The 18563-nt window shown below is 36.0% G+C and overlaps 1 protein-coding gene across 8 annotated transcripts in view; it reads right to left on the bottom strand.

Moving 5' to 3' along the window:
* Nucleotides 1-2319, bottom strand: part of LOC148878354 (uncharacterized) — a 67430-nt gene extending 65111 nt beyond the window's left edge. For 3 of the 8 annotated variants that reach the window (XM_088953408.1, XM_088953418.1, XM_088953414.1), the window contains exons 1-2: nt 1947-2264; nt 1694-1805 (exon numbers count right to left, since the gene is read on the bottom strand). Coding sequence is in view for 4 of the 8 variants with exons in the window: in XM_088953418.1 (XP_088809544.1) it covers nt 1694-1755 (62 nt within the window). In the remaining 4 variants the exon portion in view is untranslated. Of the gene's footprint in view, nt 1-1693; nt 1806-1946 lie in introns of those variants that run through there. The other 5 variants (XM_088953384.1, XM_088953389.1, XM_088953394.1 and 2 more) reach the window with 3 other exon arrangements.
* Between the last annotated feature and the right edge of the window lie 16244 nt (nt 2320-18563).

The following is an 18563-nucleotide window of genomic DNA, read 5'->3' as shown; positions in this document are numbered from 1 at the left end:
CCAACTACTAAACGGGTGCAGGTTTTAACATCCAAGTCCGAGTAACTGGATTGAATATTGGATCAAGTATTGGATTTTTGAAGTCTGTTGACAACCCTACTTATTAGGAGAATTGAATAAGTGATGTCCAAAGAATGCAAAGTTATTTCAAGAGAAGCCTTGACTACATAATAACTATGGAAGAAAATGTGTGCCTAAGAATTAGATAAGTAATTTTAAAAGGGAAAAAAACTAGCACGGTTTAAATATAAAGTAATAGTAGAAAGAAATTGAATTTAGATGAAAATATTAATATCTGGTTTGAAAAGGCCAAATATTAAAAAAAAAAAGAGAGAGAGAAATAAAAAAGAAGTGGCAAAAGAGGTTTTAGGGGAATCTAAAGGAATATAGCAAACCACTAAAGAAACTTGGTAGTGGAATGAAGAGGTTCAAACTATAATTAAAAACAAAATGGGCATGTTATAAAGATGAGAAAAATACTATAAATGCAAAAAAAAAACACATAAAAGAAAGCTAAGTAAAGCATGTGAACCTGAATTTAAGGCATGTAATGAACTCCATAGTCCATACTAGAGAGGGAGAAAATGGAATTTATAAACTTGCAAAGATGAGAGGAAGAAAAGGTAGAGATTTAAATCTTACTAGATGCATAATAGAGGAAGATGAAGAGTCATAATAAAATAAAAGGAAATCAAGGAAAGATGGAGAAGCTATTTAAAAAAAATGCTAAATCTCAAACAAGATAGAGAAGAAAAAGAGGTGCCAAGGGGGGATGGGTAATAACTCTAGTATTACTACAAATGATAAGTACCTTTTATGAAATTGAGTTTCTAATGTAAAAGAGGTTTCAAACAAGATAGAGAAGAAAAAGGCATTAGGACCTTATGGTATCCTAATAAAAGTTTGGAAAAGGCATGGAAGAGGTTGGCTTGTTATGGCTAACTAAACTATTTAATAAGAAAATGAAAACAAAGAAGATGCCAAACAAAAAGAGAAATATCACTATGGTGTTTATATTCTAAAAACAGAGGCCATGCAAAAGTTACAATAATTACCATGGGGATTAAACTCATGGACCACATTATGAAACTTTGGGAGAGAGTAATTGAGAAAATGTTATGACCGAAGAAGGTATATCGGAAAGTATAGTAAGACGGATTTGTCACGTGCAAAGAAAACCATGTACAGCACCTTTAAGAAGAAGCCACTTGTTACAAGTTGAAAGGGATAGAATAAATTGCCAAAAGGGCATGGAGTGAGAAATGATTGAAGGGCCCATAATTTAACAATGGATAGCACTTCCTATAAAGAAATGGCCGAGCATGATTCATGTAGCCGTCCCATATAGTTGGGAGTGGGGACAAGGCGATGATGATGATTTGCCGCTTGCATCTTCAATTATATTATAGCATTTGAAAGGAAAAATGAAAAAAGTAAAGAAAGAAAAGGAGACCGAATTAATTTAAGCAGCCTTCACGTGTGCCCATATGGAAAACAATTGCATGCTAAGGAAATTTTTCCTTCTCTTACAGAAGCTATATCTACCAAAAGTAAATCTACCAGAACAAGTAATGACAAAATCTGTCTAATGAATTCCAACAAGTTAAATAGAAGGGGTTGAAGAACACGTAATGATCAAATCAATATCTAATGAATACAAACAAGTTAAATAAGGGGATGAAGATTAACATACCCAATCTGTAAACTCGTCAAAGGGAAGAAAAATCGGCCGCTTTCAGCTGTCCTCGTCCACATTATCAAGTGCTGCCTAAAGCAGGAATTATCACCGACAAAACCCAAAATTTCTGCAAAAAAATTAGATCAGGAACGCTATGTATTCGAGAATTCTCTCAAATTACAGAAAAAGAAAGCAAGAAGAACAAGAAAAACAAAAGAAACTGGGATAACAGCAAGAGGGGGGGAAAGAAAGAAAAAACAGTTGGAACCTGGAGAGAGTTCCGTGGAAGTGGTGAAATAACAAACAAAGGAAGAGAGACGAAACAATCACAAGCGAACTTCATAACAAATCTGCTGCGCCCAGGTACGTGAAAGGCCGTGATCAGAAGACGGCAGAGAGCACACGGACAAGCAGAATAGACACGGCACCAAAAACAACGAAACTAGAAATGAAAATGCGCCAAAGAGTCAACTATGAAGGAACTCCTGCTCCAAACCTCCAATGAGAAGAATAAGCCAGAAACTTCTCTTCCTCCTATTCTCTCTATCTCTATCTCAGCATTTTCAGAAGGAGTCTCGTTTGGCATGTAAGGCGTATGGAGAAGAAGCCTCTTATTAAGGAGACGTCGAAGGGGGAACGTCACGTCATTTAATTGGAGTATATATATATAGATATACATATATATATAGTATATAGATATACATATTTATATACATACATATATATATATATATATATATATATTTTTCCTGTTTTTTAATGTTTTATTCGTTTTAACACATTTAATGAGATATGCTTTTCCAATAATTAAATTAATTTTTTTATTTAAAATTTTTCCTAAATTACCTTTCCTAGTATTTCTCACTTTCTTTAAAATTATCTCTAATTTCTATTTATCTTTTCAATTATCTCTAATTCCTATTTATCTCCAAAATTATTTCTAATTTAGTAAAGAATTTCTCCTAAATTATCTATAATTCTTATTTATCCTCTCCCCAACTTTTTGTCTATATATATCTAAAGTAAGTTTGGATTAAAAATTTTGAGAATTATTTAAATATTCTAACAAAATTATATAATAGCTTCAAAATATTTATAAAAAACACAAAAAATAATTTTACATTTTTACAAAAATATATCATGAAATTATGTACTAACAATTTAAATTATGTTTTTCAGATTATGATTAATTTAAAGAATTTTCAAATATTTAATAATATGTAATAGTTTTAAATAAATAAAATTCAAATAACAAAAAAATTAATATTTTATAGATTATTTAAATATTTAAATAACTAAATATTTATCATAACTAGATTTTAAATATTTAAAATAATGAAATTATGTAATAAAATTTAATCATTTCTTCAAAGTAGAAAAATAATTATAATATAATATTGAAATTAATAATAATTTAATATATTACAAAATTAATAATGAAATTATGTAATAATAGTATAAATTATGATTTTATGGATAGTTAAATTCAATAAATAATTAATATTTTACATATTATTTAAGTATTTAAATAACAAAACATTTTAACATAACTAGGTTTTAAATAGTTAAAATAAAGAAATTATGAAATAAATTTAAAAAAAAAACTAAAATGTAGAAAAATAATTATAACATAATATTGAAATTAATAATAATTTAATATTTCTAAATAATATTATAAATAATTAATTTCACTTATATCAAGTAATAATTCAAGAAAATAACTTTCAAAAAAATAATATTAATTAATAATAATTTTAAACTATTAATCTGTAATTATTATATAATTATATATACTAAAATTGATATTTATTGTATTTTAGTAATTATTTATTGTTTTTTGTGATAAATGTATTTTCAATGATTATGTATAAATTTATTTTGTTTTGTTATTTAACAAAAAAACTTTCAATAATTATTAGAGATTAAATTACTATTATTGAAATTTTTAAATTTAATTTATTGCATTTTTTGTATTTATTGTATTTTTGTTATAAGTTATTGATTAATATTTATTAGAGATTAAACTATTATTTGAGATTATACTATTTATTGACTAAGTTAATATATTTTTAGTACTTATTGTATTTTTATAATTTCTATAATTATTGTATTTTTCATTATCAATATATTTTCAATAATTGTCTATTTACACTATAAATTTTTAAATAATTAATGGAGATTAAACTATTGCTATTTATCAAAGATGAGACTATAATTTAGCTGAAATTATGAGTGTTCATGAGTTAGTTCAATTTGGTAGTAGGCTATTTGGCCAACCAAATTGACTTGGTCAAGTTAGGGAGTTGGTCAGATAAAACCAACTAACTTTTTATGAAAACCGAACCACACAAGTTGTATCGGTTTAGGTCGGATTTTTGGTTTTGTCAGTCAATTCAAAAGATTTAAACTTAAAAATTTAATTTTAAAAATTACAGTGCAATTATTAAAATATAAATTTAAAAATTAGATTTATGATATAAAACATTTTAGACTAAGAAATATGGAAATTTTTCCACTTTTCCATATTAAAACTTATATTAATATACATATATATATATATATATATATCCATGGTTAAGTCATTCAATTTTGGTCAGTTTACAAATGGCTAAAGCGAAATTGATCCAACTTGGCCGAATTGGGAAGTTTTTGAACCAAATTCAACCTAATATACTAGAAAATCGACCAACTCAGGTTGAGTTAATCGGGTTGGTCGGTTTCATCATAACTGAAATTAATTATTGTTATTTCGTATTACAAAAAATTTATTAAAAGTAGTATATAAAATATGAATAATTATTAATTATTTAAAAAGTTAAAAACATAAAACATTTGTATACTCTTATGTGTTTCTATTAGGGTCATTTACTAGAATACACCTTTAGGGATGGCAATTTTCTCCATCCCCAATGGGGACCCGATTTCTATGACCTAATGGGGCTGGGGATGGGGACGAGGAACCATAGGAATCCCCAGTCGAGGTTGGGGTCGGGATCGGGGATGAGGATTGAGGTCTCCGCCTTGCCCCGACCCCAATTAAATATATTAAATATTATTTATATTAAATGTACTATTATATTATTTATATTATATATATATATATATATATATATATATCAAAACATATTTAAAACATTATTTATAATTAAAAAAATTTATTTATTTAAAAAAATACTATTATCTAAAAACATTTTGGGGATTTGGGTCCCCATGGGGAACCCATCCCCTTTGGGGATCATGGATGGGGGTTAATTTTAGAATCAGGGTTGGGGATGGGCAATATGATCCTAGCCTCGAACCTGCTCCATAGACATTCCTACACACCTTATAGTTTTACATATTTACTTAAATCCACCTTATAGTTTTCATTTACTAAAATTATCACATATATTTTACAACTTATTTGCTTAATCAACCTTTCATTAAAAGAGTGTTTGTTTGGTCATTAGGCTCATGATTTTTCATTCCAAAAATACCCTTAAAACTTTTTTTGTATAGAAAACAAAATTGACCAAATATAGCTAATGGAGTGATTGTCTATGTATTATTAAGGGCAAAATGGTATTTTTATTTTTTTTCTTTTGATTAAATTTATTTAAATGAACATTAGGGTCAACACTATCATTTTCCACTATCATCTAATGGAATATTGAGTAAATCCATTACAAATTATAAGTGATGTTTTAGAAAAATGCTAACTATATGGTAGATTTTAGTAAATCCGTGAAACTATAAGGGGTATTTTAATAAGTAATTCTTTCTATTATTTAGCTTTGACTTAATAAATCCAATGCATCGCGCTCACAATTAAAACCAAAATTTTTGCGAGGTAAAGAACTGAGAATCCTCCGATTTGACACTTCCCGCCACTATCGTTTCATTGTCTTTTGAGCCTAAGGTTTGCCGCTCTCTAATCTCTATGGCAAATCAATCAAATTATTAGGAAGACAATTTCAAATGCGACTGAGTCGGGATCCTCTGTGGTTGTGACTTATGTGACACACGTTGTTATTGTTTGGTAGGATTTGGACACCTAGACGGCTAGACCAGACATAGAGGAAACTTTAAGAATATCTCTCTACAGTACAGTTAATGCATACAACTAACAATGGTTTGGAACTGTCTCCAATCCTCTCTTATCTAGTGGGACCACATTACTTGGGTGTTGGTGTTTCACTCTCAATCCATTGCAATTCTACAAAGTGTTAGACAATTATGCCCTTAGCTCCAATCAGATTGACGTATCTTTTGACAATTATTGTAAATGAATAAAGTACATAATTGATTCATGTCATTGTGGTGTGTATCTATGTAATACCCTTAAACTGGACACTTACGAGACTCGTATTAGTTTAGAATCTTCACAACCGTTGGATAGATCTAAGGAGATTTATCCTGCCAAGGCTGACACTGATGTACCACCAAGTTGGTTGGGGTGCTTGTCTCAACTGCCAGGGTGAGACCTGAGGTACATATAGTGTGGGTTTTCTTGAAACTCTGAACTAGACCAAAATTCCAGTATTGCCTTGGACCCTAGAGATAGATGGGCAAAACTGGAATGTTACACCTAACCCCTAGACTCGATTATGGTACTGCACTAGGTGTCAGATCGGGCTATCTTTGATATGTCAATCAATGAGATCCTTAGAGGGGGTCAAAACTTGGGTATGTTGGAATAGTCCGAGAATTCATCTGAGTGGCAAACGGAAACTTCACCAAACTCAAGGGACCTTATTCATTTAAGTGCCTTGCCTTTACTAGAAATGGCAAACGGAAACATCACCAAACTGTTGGATGATAACAAACTCAAGGGGTCTAATTATGCTGACTGGTTCCAAAACCTTATGCTGGTTCTGACATCCGAGAAATTGGACAAAGTTGCTAAGAACCTTACTCCGAATCATCCGGGTGACAGGGCTTCTGAGGCCCGAAGAAGAGTGTATTAAGAATGGGAAGAGAAAAACTCTCTTGCCCGGTGTTATATTATAGCCTCTTTAGACAATCCGATACAACGACAATTTGATAAGATCAAAGTGTCCAAGAATATATTGGATAGTCTAAAAACTATGTATGAACAGCAGAACCGTTATACTCGACAAAAGGTCTTAAAATTGTTTATGACCGCACAGATGACTGAGAACCAACAGGTTCATAACCATTATCTAAAGATGATGGGTTATATTAATGAATTGGAGGCTCTCGGGTTAGGGTTAGATCATGACACCAAATTTGATGTTGTCCTCAATTCTTTACCTCCATCATTCAATCAGTTTATCATAAATTACAACATGAATAAGCTAAATGTTAGCCTTTAATAACTCAGCAATATGTTGTAGAGTGTTGAAAAACCGATTAAGAAGGATAAGCCGATAGCCATGCTTGTTGGAGGTGGCAAATTAGACAAAAAAAAAGCGAAAGGCTAAAAGGAAGGCTTAGAAAAAGGGTAGCAAAACTAAAAAACAGAAGAAAGATAAGGCATCAGATGCTTGTCACTTCTACGAACAAACCGACCACCAGAAGAGGAATTGTCCTCAATATCTAGAGACTAAGAAGCAAGGTAATTTCGAATCTTTTAAAATAGAGACCAATTTGTTGGTCACTTCTGCTTCCTGGTGTATTAATTCCAGGGCTTTAACTCATGCATGTAACTCACTGCAGGGGTTCAAGATAAGCTGAAGATTGAGTAACAAATAAGTGATACTCTACTTGGGGACTTCTACAACAGTTGCAACTATAGCCATAGGAACTAATTTTCAATGAAGGAATAATTGTACTTAAATATTGTCTTTTCGTACCTAATTTAAGAAGAAATTTGATTTTTGTATCAAAATTGTGCATGGATGGTTATTCTATTTTATCCAGTAATGTGATTACTATTAAACGGAATAACAAATTCCTCACATACAGAGAACTTGAGAACGGCCTCTATGTTCTCCATTCTTCTTTGTAAACAAGCATTACCGAAACTATGTCAGAAATAATCATCAAGAAGAAAACTCGTGATACAGTTAATCCCACATGTATGTGGCATTATCGACTTGGCCACATTAATATAGATCATATCACAAGGTTAGTAAATGATGATCCTTTGGATTTTCTAATTGTAGAAGATCTTCCAACCTCTAAACATTGTCTTCAGGGTAAGATGACGAAGCAACCATTTACCGATAAGCCTAAAAGGTCTACAGGCACATTTGACCTTATACATATTGATTTATGTGGTCCCCTAAATGTTAGGACACATAACCAACACGTTTATTTTATAAATTTTATCGATGATTACTCATGGTATGGTTACGTGCACCTAATGAGACATAAGTCTGGATCTTTTGAAAAGTTCAAAGAATTCATACAAGAAGTCAAGAAACAGTTAGGGAGAGAAATTAAGACCCTTCGATCAAACCGAGACGACTAGTATCTCTCTAATGAATTCAATGACTACTTAAAGGAAAATGGGATTGTATTACAACTAGCTCCTCCTGCTACACCACAATTAAATGGTGTGTCAGAGAGGAGAAATCAGACTCTATTAGATATGGTCCGATCATTTTTCGTCCACTCAGAGTTACCTACATCATTTTGGGGTTTTGCATTAGACTTCGATTTACCTGTTGAACCAGGTTCCAACCAAATCCGTTTCTAAGACTCCATATAAGCTATGAACCGGTAAGAAACCAAGTGTAAGACACTTGAAAATTTGGGGTTATATGGCACATGTTAAAAAAACTAGTGCTGACAAATTAGAATATGAGATCAGCAGTTGCCTATTTGTAGGTTACCCCAAAGGCTCTATAGGTTACTTATTCTATGATCCAAAAGAATAAAAAAGTGTTTTGCATTCGAAATGCCCACTTCTAGAAGAAGATTACATCCTGGATAATCATCATAAAGAAGTTGTTCTTGATGAGGAGAGCCCAGGGGTAGTGAGAGATGTCCCACCAGCTCAAAAAAATAATCTTCTTAGAAGAAGATTACATCCCAATGACCATTTAGTGTAAATGTCGGGCCCATTAAAAGCCCATAGTGATAGACTCAAGGGTTCACTGTTTCTTATATTGAATTCGGCCAAGCATTGTAACAAAAGTTAGGCTGAACCCATGTGGCTGATGTGTAGATCAATGTTTGAGTCCTACAACATACAAAGAAAGCCAACTTGGCAACATGTTAAGAAGTTATGATCACATAAACTTAATGGGCCTAAAGCCCAATTTTGAACATGGTTAATTAGATTAATTAAATAGGGGCGAATCTGGGTTTGGATCAACAGATAAGGATAAGAGGATAAGTCTTATGCACTTAAAGAGTACAAATCCAAATAAAGATTTGGATCAGGAAACTCCTAATCAAGTTGGGAGGTTGTCTCTTTAAGGCTATAAATAAGAGAGTAGGGCGGGCATGCAAAAAACACTGGACAAGACACAACAAATTGCAGAGTTCTTCCCTGTTTTTGCCGCCCCTACCCAATTCGATCTCCACCTGTAGGAATGATCAAGAATTGTTCTTGACATTACTTATTGGTGGAAGAAGCAATTTGAAGTCGTGCTCACCAGCCCTCTACTCTATTCTTGCTAAAGAATTCGGTTCTTGCCGAAAAGCCATCCTACTAATCCTGCTTCACCTCACACTGTGTCATCTTCAGTAGAAGCAGGTTTTGGTTTTCTTCTTGGGCGTGAACACCTTCATTGGGAGTTACTGCTACTCCGTATTAGGTACATCCCTCTCCTCCCTTTTGGTTTCAGATCTGGTCTGGTTTGGTTCAAGATTGATCATTGAAAATGCAACTTTCTAAATAGAGAATGCGATTCCCAGATAAGAGAGAGATAATTTTGAAATTTCGCCCAACCTTCCTACAGGGTTTGGCCATCCATATGATGGATATCTCATCCATTCACAAAGATGCTTGCATCCTACCTTTTTATGGTGCATCAAGTTATAGCTTTTAGTTTTATTAATGACGATTTCTTGTTGAAAGTTTAAACTTCCGATCAATAACACGGTTATCACTCAACGGATTGCATATCCAAAAGACAATTGACCAATAAACTTTTTTTGGTTCGACTATGACATGAAAAAGATGTGATATCAAAAAGACAGATGACTAATAAAAAGATATGAATTTAGTCTTCATTAATAACTATCAATTTATCAAAACGTGACATTGCATTACTAACTATCAATTTAGTCTTCTTCATTAATAGTCCATAAACTAATACTTCATTACTATCAATTTAGTCCTCAGTCCCTCACTTAATTTTAAAAATGTCAAAATTATTTAAAAAAAAAACATTGTTCATTGTCTTCTTGACACTAAAGGTTAAAATGATTTTATTTATCAAAAAAAAATTGGAAAAATTCCTGATAGGTTCCTTGTTATGCCGAGTGTCAATTTAGTATCCAAATTTTAAAATGCAACAATCTAATACCCGAACTTTTAAAATGCGACAATCTAGTACTTACCGTTAATGGACGGTCAGTTATATATATCACATGGCCTCATATGCGATTTAAGACTTTTGAAAATATCAAAATTATCCTTAAACATTATACCGTTAATGGACGGTCAGTTATATATATCACATGGCCTCATATGCGATTTAAGACTTTTGAAAATATCAAAATTATCCTTAAACATTATTCATCATCTTCTTTTTCAAGAAAACTGAACAGAACCCAAACACACTTAATCATCTTCTTTCTTAAGAAATATCAGGTTTTGGAACCAAAATCTCTTGATGGAGGTGAAGCCTCCATATCCAAACGTAAGAATGAACGTTTGGCTTTCTCAATAAAATGAACTGTCTGGTTGTCTTCGCCGTACCTCGGGAATTTCCCTTAATAAAACAACCGTCTCCTGCTCTCTCTCTATCTCTCTTTGTCTTTTAACCACGATAAGAGTCTCTCTCTCTCTCTCCTGTATGGTACAAATACACAATGCACCAAATCTCAACAACAAAAAGACGCCTCCGTCGCCCCCTTTTTTCCTTCAATATTCCCCCTAAATTTTATTTCTTCTTGGTCGCCCGGACCTCCGATCTGACACAAACTCGTTGGATTTTGATCACAAAGCAATCGGATTCAGCTCAGGATTGATTCGTTTCAATCTGGAATAATTGGATTTCCGATCTCCGTAACGTTCTATCGGCGTTCGCGCGTTGAATCGCGCATTGTGGCATTGTATCCGCATGGCCTGTTGGTCCATCGATTGGTTTTCGATCTGTATCGGGCGGTGAACCCGGTGAAACTGAAAGAAGCATGGGAGGATCGAGGACTAGATCTTCGATGATTAGCTTTTGTTTTGATTTTGCCTATATTGATGTCTCAAATATACTACTACAGTTTGGATTCGAAGTGGAGAATCTGCGATGATTAGTTTTAGAGCTAATGCAGGGTTTATTACATAAGCTGCCTTTTTTGTTCGTGAATTATTTAATCGATAGCTCGTGGAAGAGATGATGTGGTTCTGAAGTGGACTATGCACTAACACTTTGTTCTCTGCTTGTGGTGTAGTTCTGGAGTAAGCTGCCCCCTCACGCGAGGCAGGAACTCCTGAGGATTGATAAACAGACACTCTTTGAACAAGCTCGTAAGAACCTTTACTGCTCTAGATGCAACGGTTTGTTGTTGGAAAGTTTTTCGCAGATTGTCATGTATGGGAAGTCTTTGCAGCAGGAAGGTGCAGATGGACACCTTCCCAACAGAAGAGCATGAACTTTGAAAATTCAGAATGATGGTGGATTGAATATTTCGCCTTTGAGCTGCCATGATGACTTCCAAGATCCTTCAGTTCACCCTTGGGGAGGTTTGGCTGCAACTCGGGATGGGATGCTAACACTTTTGGACTGCTTTATATAGGCAAAATCACTCAAGCCACTTCAAAATGTCAGTCTAACGATTCCTCATAATCTGATAAGATACCAGTTTTCTCCCCAGACTCGTTTATTCCTCCCTTCGCCGCAGCGTGCGAGACAGCCAGACGTTCTTCAAAACCTAAGAGATGGTCTTCTGGCGTAGCGAGTAAAAGAAAATTTGATGGTCTCTCAGTCAAAATCACAGTTGCTGCTGATGGTTGATAAAGAAAATTTGATGAGATTTGAAAGGTATTTGTGTATTTTCAAAAATTTGATGATTTTTCGGTCACAGTTGTTACTGATGGTTGATAGAGAAAATTTGATAACATTTGAAAGGTATTTGTGTCTTTTCCATAATACTTAACCACGAGTTTTTTAAATTGTGGTACTAAATTGACACTCAGCCTAAATACAGGGTACCTATTGAAAATTTTCTCTAAAAAAATTTTGGGATTCAACTGCATAAACTATTATCGAACAACTCTCTCAGTAGTCTCGATAATAACAAAGAAGAGGAGGTTTAGGCTTCCACTCATTTTTTTTTTTTCTTTCTTCCTCTGTTACTGTCAAATCTACTCGACCGAGAAGACTCTAACAGCAGTCATGGCGACTGAAACAAAGGGGTCAAGGAGGCCGGCATCCAGATCATGTTGGCCGCAAACATCCATCTCCAGACCAAGAATTGTGCAGAAATACGATGTAATAGGAAGAAATACGATCATGGCGACTGCAACAAACGATTTTAGCTTTTCTTTTTGTCATACTCCAACCAATATAACAAAAAGCAACAGAAATACGATGAAAAACTATGAAAGAGAAAAAAAAAATCAACTAACAGGAAAACATAAATCGGTTATGGCATGTGAGCGCTCATTTTGGCCAAATTTCTGGTGGGATGAGGAAATCCCGGCATAATCAGCAAACATCACCTTTCCTATCCAACTTCATTCTTCATCAATTATTGCAACTCAAAATAGGAGGAAGACAGAAGGCCGGACGGTCATTTACTTGCTTTTGCAACAATATTTGGAACTTTGGCATCCTCTTCGGGGCTTGGAACTCCCTCAATAGCCTTGTTCTCGCCTACCTTCGGCTCGTTGGTATTCTTACTCCTTTCTCCCATCAATAAGAACAATCTCCATTGTTTCAGCAACCAATCACTGGCTTTGGCTTTCAAACTTCTTTTGTCACTCCTCAATTGGCTCTGTTTTCTCAATCAATTCCTTTGCACCTCGCAAATGCTCAATTGACAACTCAAATGCCGCCAATTTCCCTTTTACCTTTCTTCCTTGCTGATTTGCGACACCCAGACGATTGTCGATGCTTACAAAGACGAACCAGGAAATCCCAAGTACGCATTCAAGTATTTTCCGTTCAGTGTGACTGATCCAGCCGCTATAACAATCCTACTGGCATATCGGATATCATTTGGGCAGAGGCAATGGGGAAGCTGGTTGGGTAACGAGGAAAAACACAGGTTTCGTGTTATATTGATGTAATTGAGAAGTTTCACAAATTTCTCATGCATATACAATCATCATTCCACTGTGAAAGCATGGGAATGTTGTCGCATATTGATACAATCTACATCTCTTCATGAACAAGCATCAAACTCTCTTGGGAAGGCTTTTTTTTTTTAATTTTTTTCTGAACTTGGGTCAAACTCAGAGAAGGTGCAGCAGCTGCACCACCAATGGCTGATATTCCAGCTCTTTCTACGGGTTGGGAATAATAGAGCTACACTCATTTGAAACATTTCTGTTTTTTAGCATCATTTCAAATCCCTTCCCATGAAGTAGAACTTTCTTTAAAGTACTTGGGCAAAATCTCGTTGAAGGTGGTGAGAGGGATGAACTTGGCAAAACCCCAATGAGTTTTCATGGCATGAAAACAATGCCTGTTTTGGTTTAGTCTCAAGGTAGTAGACAATAAAGAATGTCTTTTTTCGAATGATAGTTTTGATATTTTCAAAAGTTTTAAGTCACACGTGTCATCATGTGATATAGATAATTGAATATTAACACGGGGACTGAATTAACAGTTTTTAAGAGTTCAAGTACTGCAATGGCACATTTTAAAGTCCAGGGTTGACTTGAAGCAACACCTAAAGTATAGAATACTAATGAGCAATTTTCCCTTATTTCATCCACTAAAAAGTAATGGTACATTGCTAAAACCTCCCTCTAAAGTTATGGTTTGGAACTTTTTCCAAACTTTGATAATTGCAATCACTACTCATGAACTTCCTAACACATTTGCAAGTAGACCTCCTCTAATAGAATCCTCTAACAAAAGGCATGAAAATACCCAAAATACCCATATAGTTGACTAAAATTTTTATTTTTCAAAATTTCTCTTCATATCAATCTTTACCCAAAACCCTTTTAATCTCTTTTTTCCGAAATTGACTTATTTTTCAAATTTGATCGCTCAAAAGTAAAGCTGCAACTTTAAATTATTGGATTTGGTCCAATTTGATCCAGTCCAACGTGAGTCCATTACAAATGGACCAGGTCCAATACAATCCAAATGAATATTTTGGACCATTTTGGATTCATCCAATTTGTTCAAATTCGTTTTAATTTAGATTGGCTTCAACCCAAACCTAGTCCATTATACCTATATTCTTATCTTATATCAATGGACCACATATTGGCTTAGTCCAACCCAATATGCCTTGTTGGTCCGTCCAATCTATCCAAATTGATTTTGGACTAGACAGGGTTCAGTCCAAAACCGATCCATTAACAGCCTTAAATATAGTAATTGTATGGATATTATGGACATTTTCATACCTCTTGTTAAAGAATTCTAATAAAGGGGGTCTACTTGCAACTATTTAAGAATGTGGTCATAATTACAAAACTTCAAATGAGATTTCAGCGATTTACTTGAAAATAAAAACAAAGTAGTAATGTCAATTCAGCAATGCCAATTTCGATTGTTAGGGTTAATAGAGGTAGCCTCTCCTCATGGAACCATCTTAACAGGCTTTTATAGCCATGCATTGAGTACCTCTCCATAATTGTATGTCTTCTTATGGGGAGATATTCCCAATGCATGGCTACAAGGGAATGACAGTCTTATGAGGACCAAATCCGACTTCCTATTGAGTTCCGATTTGCCTTTACATAATCACTGATGAGAGTAGAATTTATCATATTTTTATCCCCAATTATTATGTCTTTTATACCAAATTAACATCTAATTGGACTCATTTTTTTGTTCAGGGCATGAAAGAAGGCATCAGGAGCAAAGAAAGACAAATCGGATGATTTTTCACAGTTTCAACATCATTCAGTAATCTGGGCCTAATTCGCAATCCGAACTCCGAATGGGCTTATTTAAGATCCACTGAAAAGATAAGAGAAAAATCCACAACTTTCATGTTTTGGGCTTTCGCAGATTCGGCCTGCATGGAAGTCAAATCCAGTCCCAAAGTCGCAGAAAATTCATAGGAAGGCCCAATCCGCAGCTGAAGCCCAACTTGCAGAAAAGCCTGGCTGAAGCCCAATTCGCAGAGGAGGTCTAATACGAATCCAAGAACAAGAAACTAAGAAGAGTCCTTCCATATCTAAATTTTTGATGTGATCTTAGAGAGATAAGAGGATTGAGTTAATTAGATAAAAATATAAGATTAGAATTATGATAAGACTTTCTATTCTTGTAAAGATCAACTTCAAGAGGAAGTAGGAGACCGCGCCCTCCTCTTTAAGCTATATAAAAGAGGGGGCAGACCAGCTTTAGGCATCACACAATCACTCAATCTTGGGGATAGAATCAAGAACCAAGGAGCAATTAGTCAAGAAAGGAGCAAGAATTCAAGAAGATGGTGGCGGCAAGAGGAGGAGATCTCAGCATCATGGGCGATTCCAAGAGTTCTTTCTTTTCCTTTATTTGCTTTTATTCTTCTATCATGAATTGATTTGTTTCTTGCTAGGGCTGAAGAAAGCCTAACCATGTTAATGAATATATTTTTATCTTTATGATTTATCCAAGATTGTGATTTTTATATAGTCTATGAATTATTGTGCTTAATGCAATTAAGAGCTTAGCCACCTCTTAATTGATTTGAGTTATATGAATGAATCGAGAGAGGAATTCACATAATCGATTGAATAATTCATAGTGTGAATTGAATGGTATATAGAGATATATATACATGATTCATTTGAACTTCATGGTCTTCTTGGACTTAATGCACCCCCATCTTGAGAGTTCTACTCGAGAGATCGAAGGGCTACCTGATGGGCGTAGGTTTAGTATATCTCGAGAGAGAATATTAAATAAAATTGGAAAGACCTCAGCTTATGGGAATGACAAATAATCTTGGTTAATCGAACCCATCAATATTCAATGCATTGGTTAGGTGGACCAAAAGCCCTAACGATTCCATCCATTTCAAATTCGATTAGTGATTACTTTCGCTTTTATTTCCTTATGCTAATTTTTATTTTCAATAGTTCTTGCTCAATTCCGAATTTCAGTTGTCCAAATAATTAGGGAAGATTGTGGTTCTAATACTTATTTTGTTAAATCCTCGTGGGAACGATATTTTATACTACTTGATAACTAGTACACTTGCTAGGGTTATATTTATATCTATCAAGTTTTTGCCCTCATAGGCTTTTACAGCCATGCATTAATATTGGAAACATTTCCATAGTTACTGTTGGGTTATGGTTGAGCTGGCCTTGGATGCCACATGTCACCTCCATGGTCACCATATCTCTTCATCCATGTCACCTCTGTGGCCTATCTTATCATCTCGACCACGTTGGCACCACGCCATATGGATAAGTGCGACCAAGATAGGAGAATGTCGTATGGATGATGACAACTCCACTGGGAATTAGGTCTTATCCCAAAGACCTCAGTGGGCAATCTCATCCTGACAACCCTAGAAGTCTCATCAGACTAGGACACAAATCTTTAGCTATAAAAAGGTACCTCCCGCTCAAGGTAGGGGATCCAACTTTTGACTTCCATACCGTTACTCTGCTCAGACCAGAACCGTTCTCCCAATTGCTCGGCCCGACCACCCATCCTCTTTCACTGACTTGAGCGTCAGAGTACCTACCCGGGGAATAACTCCTCGAGCCTTTGACCTTGTTCTTGGTTTCATATCTTGGAGCACGACATCATCCTTTCACCTTGGCTCCACCCAGTTGGTAGGATCATCTGATTGTGACCTCGGTTCAAGAGCTACTTTGGATCGAATAGCATCAGATTGGCATCGCCCGTGGGAATCGTATAAAAAGTCGTTCTTAATTCTCTCTCCATGCAATCAAGAAACAATGCCAAGAAACACATCGAAACGCTCAACAGGCTGATCCCCATCTTGTGGATCTCGCTCTTACCACAGCCCTCCACGTGAGTTTCAATAGTAGCCTCAACCCTAGGCCGCGGTCGACCCCGCCCAGTTTCAAGTGATGCAACAGAAGGTCGACCATATCTTGGCCATGATGCAAACACTGAACCTTGCTCCGCAACCTCCTCAAGCTGTCCCTCCCTTGCCTTGACGCTTACCATGGCTGATCCTCACCCAGAGGACCCCAAAAAGCGTTGGGTAGATAGGGGTAAGGCGCGGTTTGACCAAGAAAGGCAAACTTCAAGAAAATCGGATTCCTCAGCTTGGTCCCATGAATGTGACGACCGGACACACCGATCTGCTAGATTCTGGCAATGGAAAGGTTTGATGGATGGATGCAATAGTAGCCGGTCTCTATCGCCGAATCTAGTTCGATCAAAGATTGCTCGGTACCGCCCAAGAAAGAAAGAACCACGCCTATGGACTAGGACCATAGGGATGTAAAAATCAGAGAGCTCAGACAATGTCTGACTGAGTTGGAGCGTAGCCAAGCTAACAGGAGTGCAGCCCCTTCCACAGTCCGACCTGTGGAACCCAACAACCAGCTTGCCAAGGAGCCGATTTTCACCTAGGACATCATCAACAAGCTCCCCCCGGCCGGCTAGTGAGCACCACAGTTCGAAAGGTACGACAAAAATGGCAAACCCAGTGACCATCTTGAAGCCTTTATAGCCCAAATGATACTGCACGGTTCCTCCGAAGGCCTGATGTGCAAAGCCTTTGTAGCAAACCCTTAAGGGCATGGCTTTGACGTGGTACTCCTCCCTTCTCCCATGCTCCATCTCCTCTTGGGGGCAGTTGGAGAGCTAGTTCCTAGCACAGTTCGTGGCCAGTAAGAAGCACTGGAAGACTTTGGCTAGCCTCATGCAAGTGCTAGGGGTGAGCCAAAAAAAAGAAAAAGCAAAATACCAAACTGATCGAAACCATACCAAAAACTCGGTTAACTGAACTGGTTGGTTTGGTTTTGGTTCGGTGTTTTTAAAAAACTGAAGGTACTGGTTTGAGACACATACCCCGACTATGGCGAGTTACCTGCAAAGGGTGCAAGAACTCATCCAACAGCTTGAACATTTCACTATTCAACAGATCCCCCGAGCCAAAAACATCCGAGCTGATGCACTTTCAAAACTAGCTAACTTGCCACAAACCAACCTCAACCCAACGGTGCGGATGGATATGTTGGCTCAGCCTAGCATTTCACCGACGACCTTCCTCATCCTTCCAGTTCAGTAAGGTCCATCCTAGAAGTACCCAATAGTATAGTATCTACAAGACGGCATGCTCCCAGAAAATCGAGCCAAAGCCAAAAGACTGGTACATAGGTTGGCTAGATATTGCCTCATCTAGGGACAACTCTACTGCTAGTCACATACTCTCCCTTACCTGAGATGTCTCCCCCTTTTGAAGTTGACTTCGTTCTTAGGGAGATACACAAAGGTATCTATAGAGATCACCCCGATGCCCAAACTCTGGGTCACAAGGAACTCTGTCAAGGTTACTTCTGGCCGACCATGAAGTAGGATGCAGCTCAGCTTGTTAGAAAATGCGACAGTTGTCAGAGGCACTCCAACCTTCATCACCAGTCAGTGGTCCCCTTGAAGCCAGTCACTAGCCCATGGCCCTTCATGCAGTGGGGAATGGATATCCTCGGCCCCTTCCCCATCGT

Source organism: Nelumbo lutea, chromosome 1, assembly GCF_056320005.1.
Source record: "Nelumbo lutea isolate HS-2025 chromosome 1, American lotus-T2T, whole genome shotgun sequence".
In the NCBI taxonomy this organism is placed as follows: domain Eukaryota; kingdom Viridiplantae; phylum Streptophyta; class Magnoliopsida; order Proteales; family Nelumbonaceae; genus Nelumbo; species Nelumbo lutea.
This window is presented reverse-complemented; position numbering and strand designations above follow the sequence as displayed.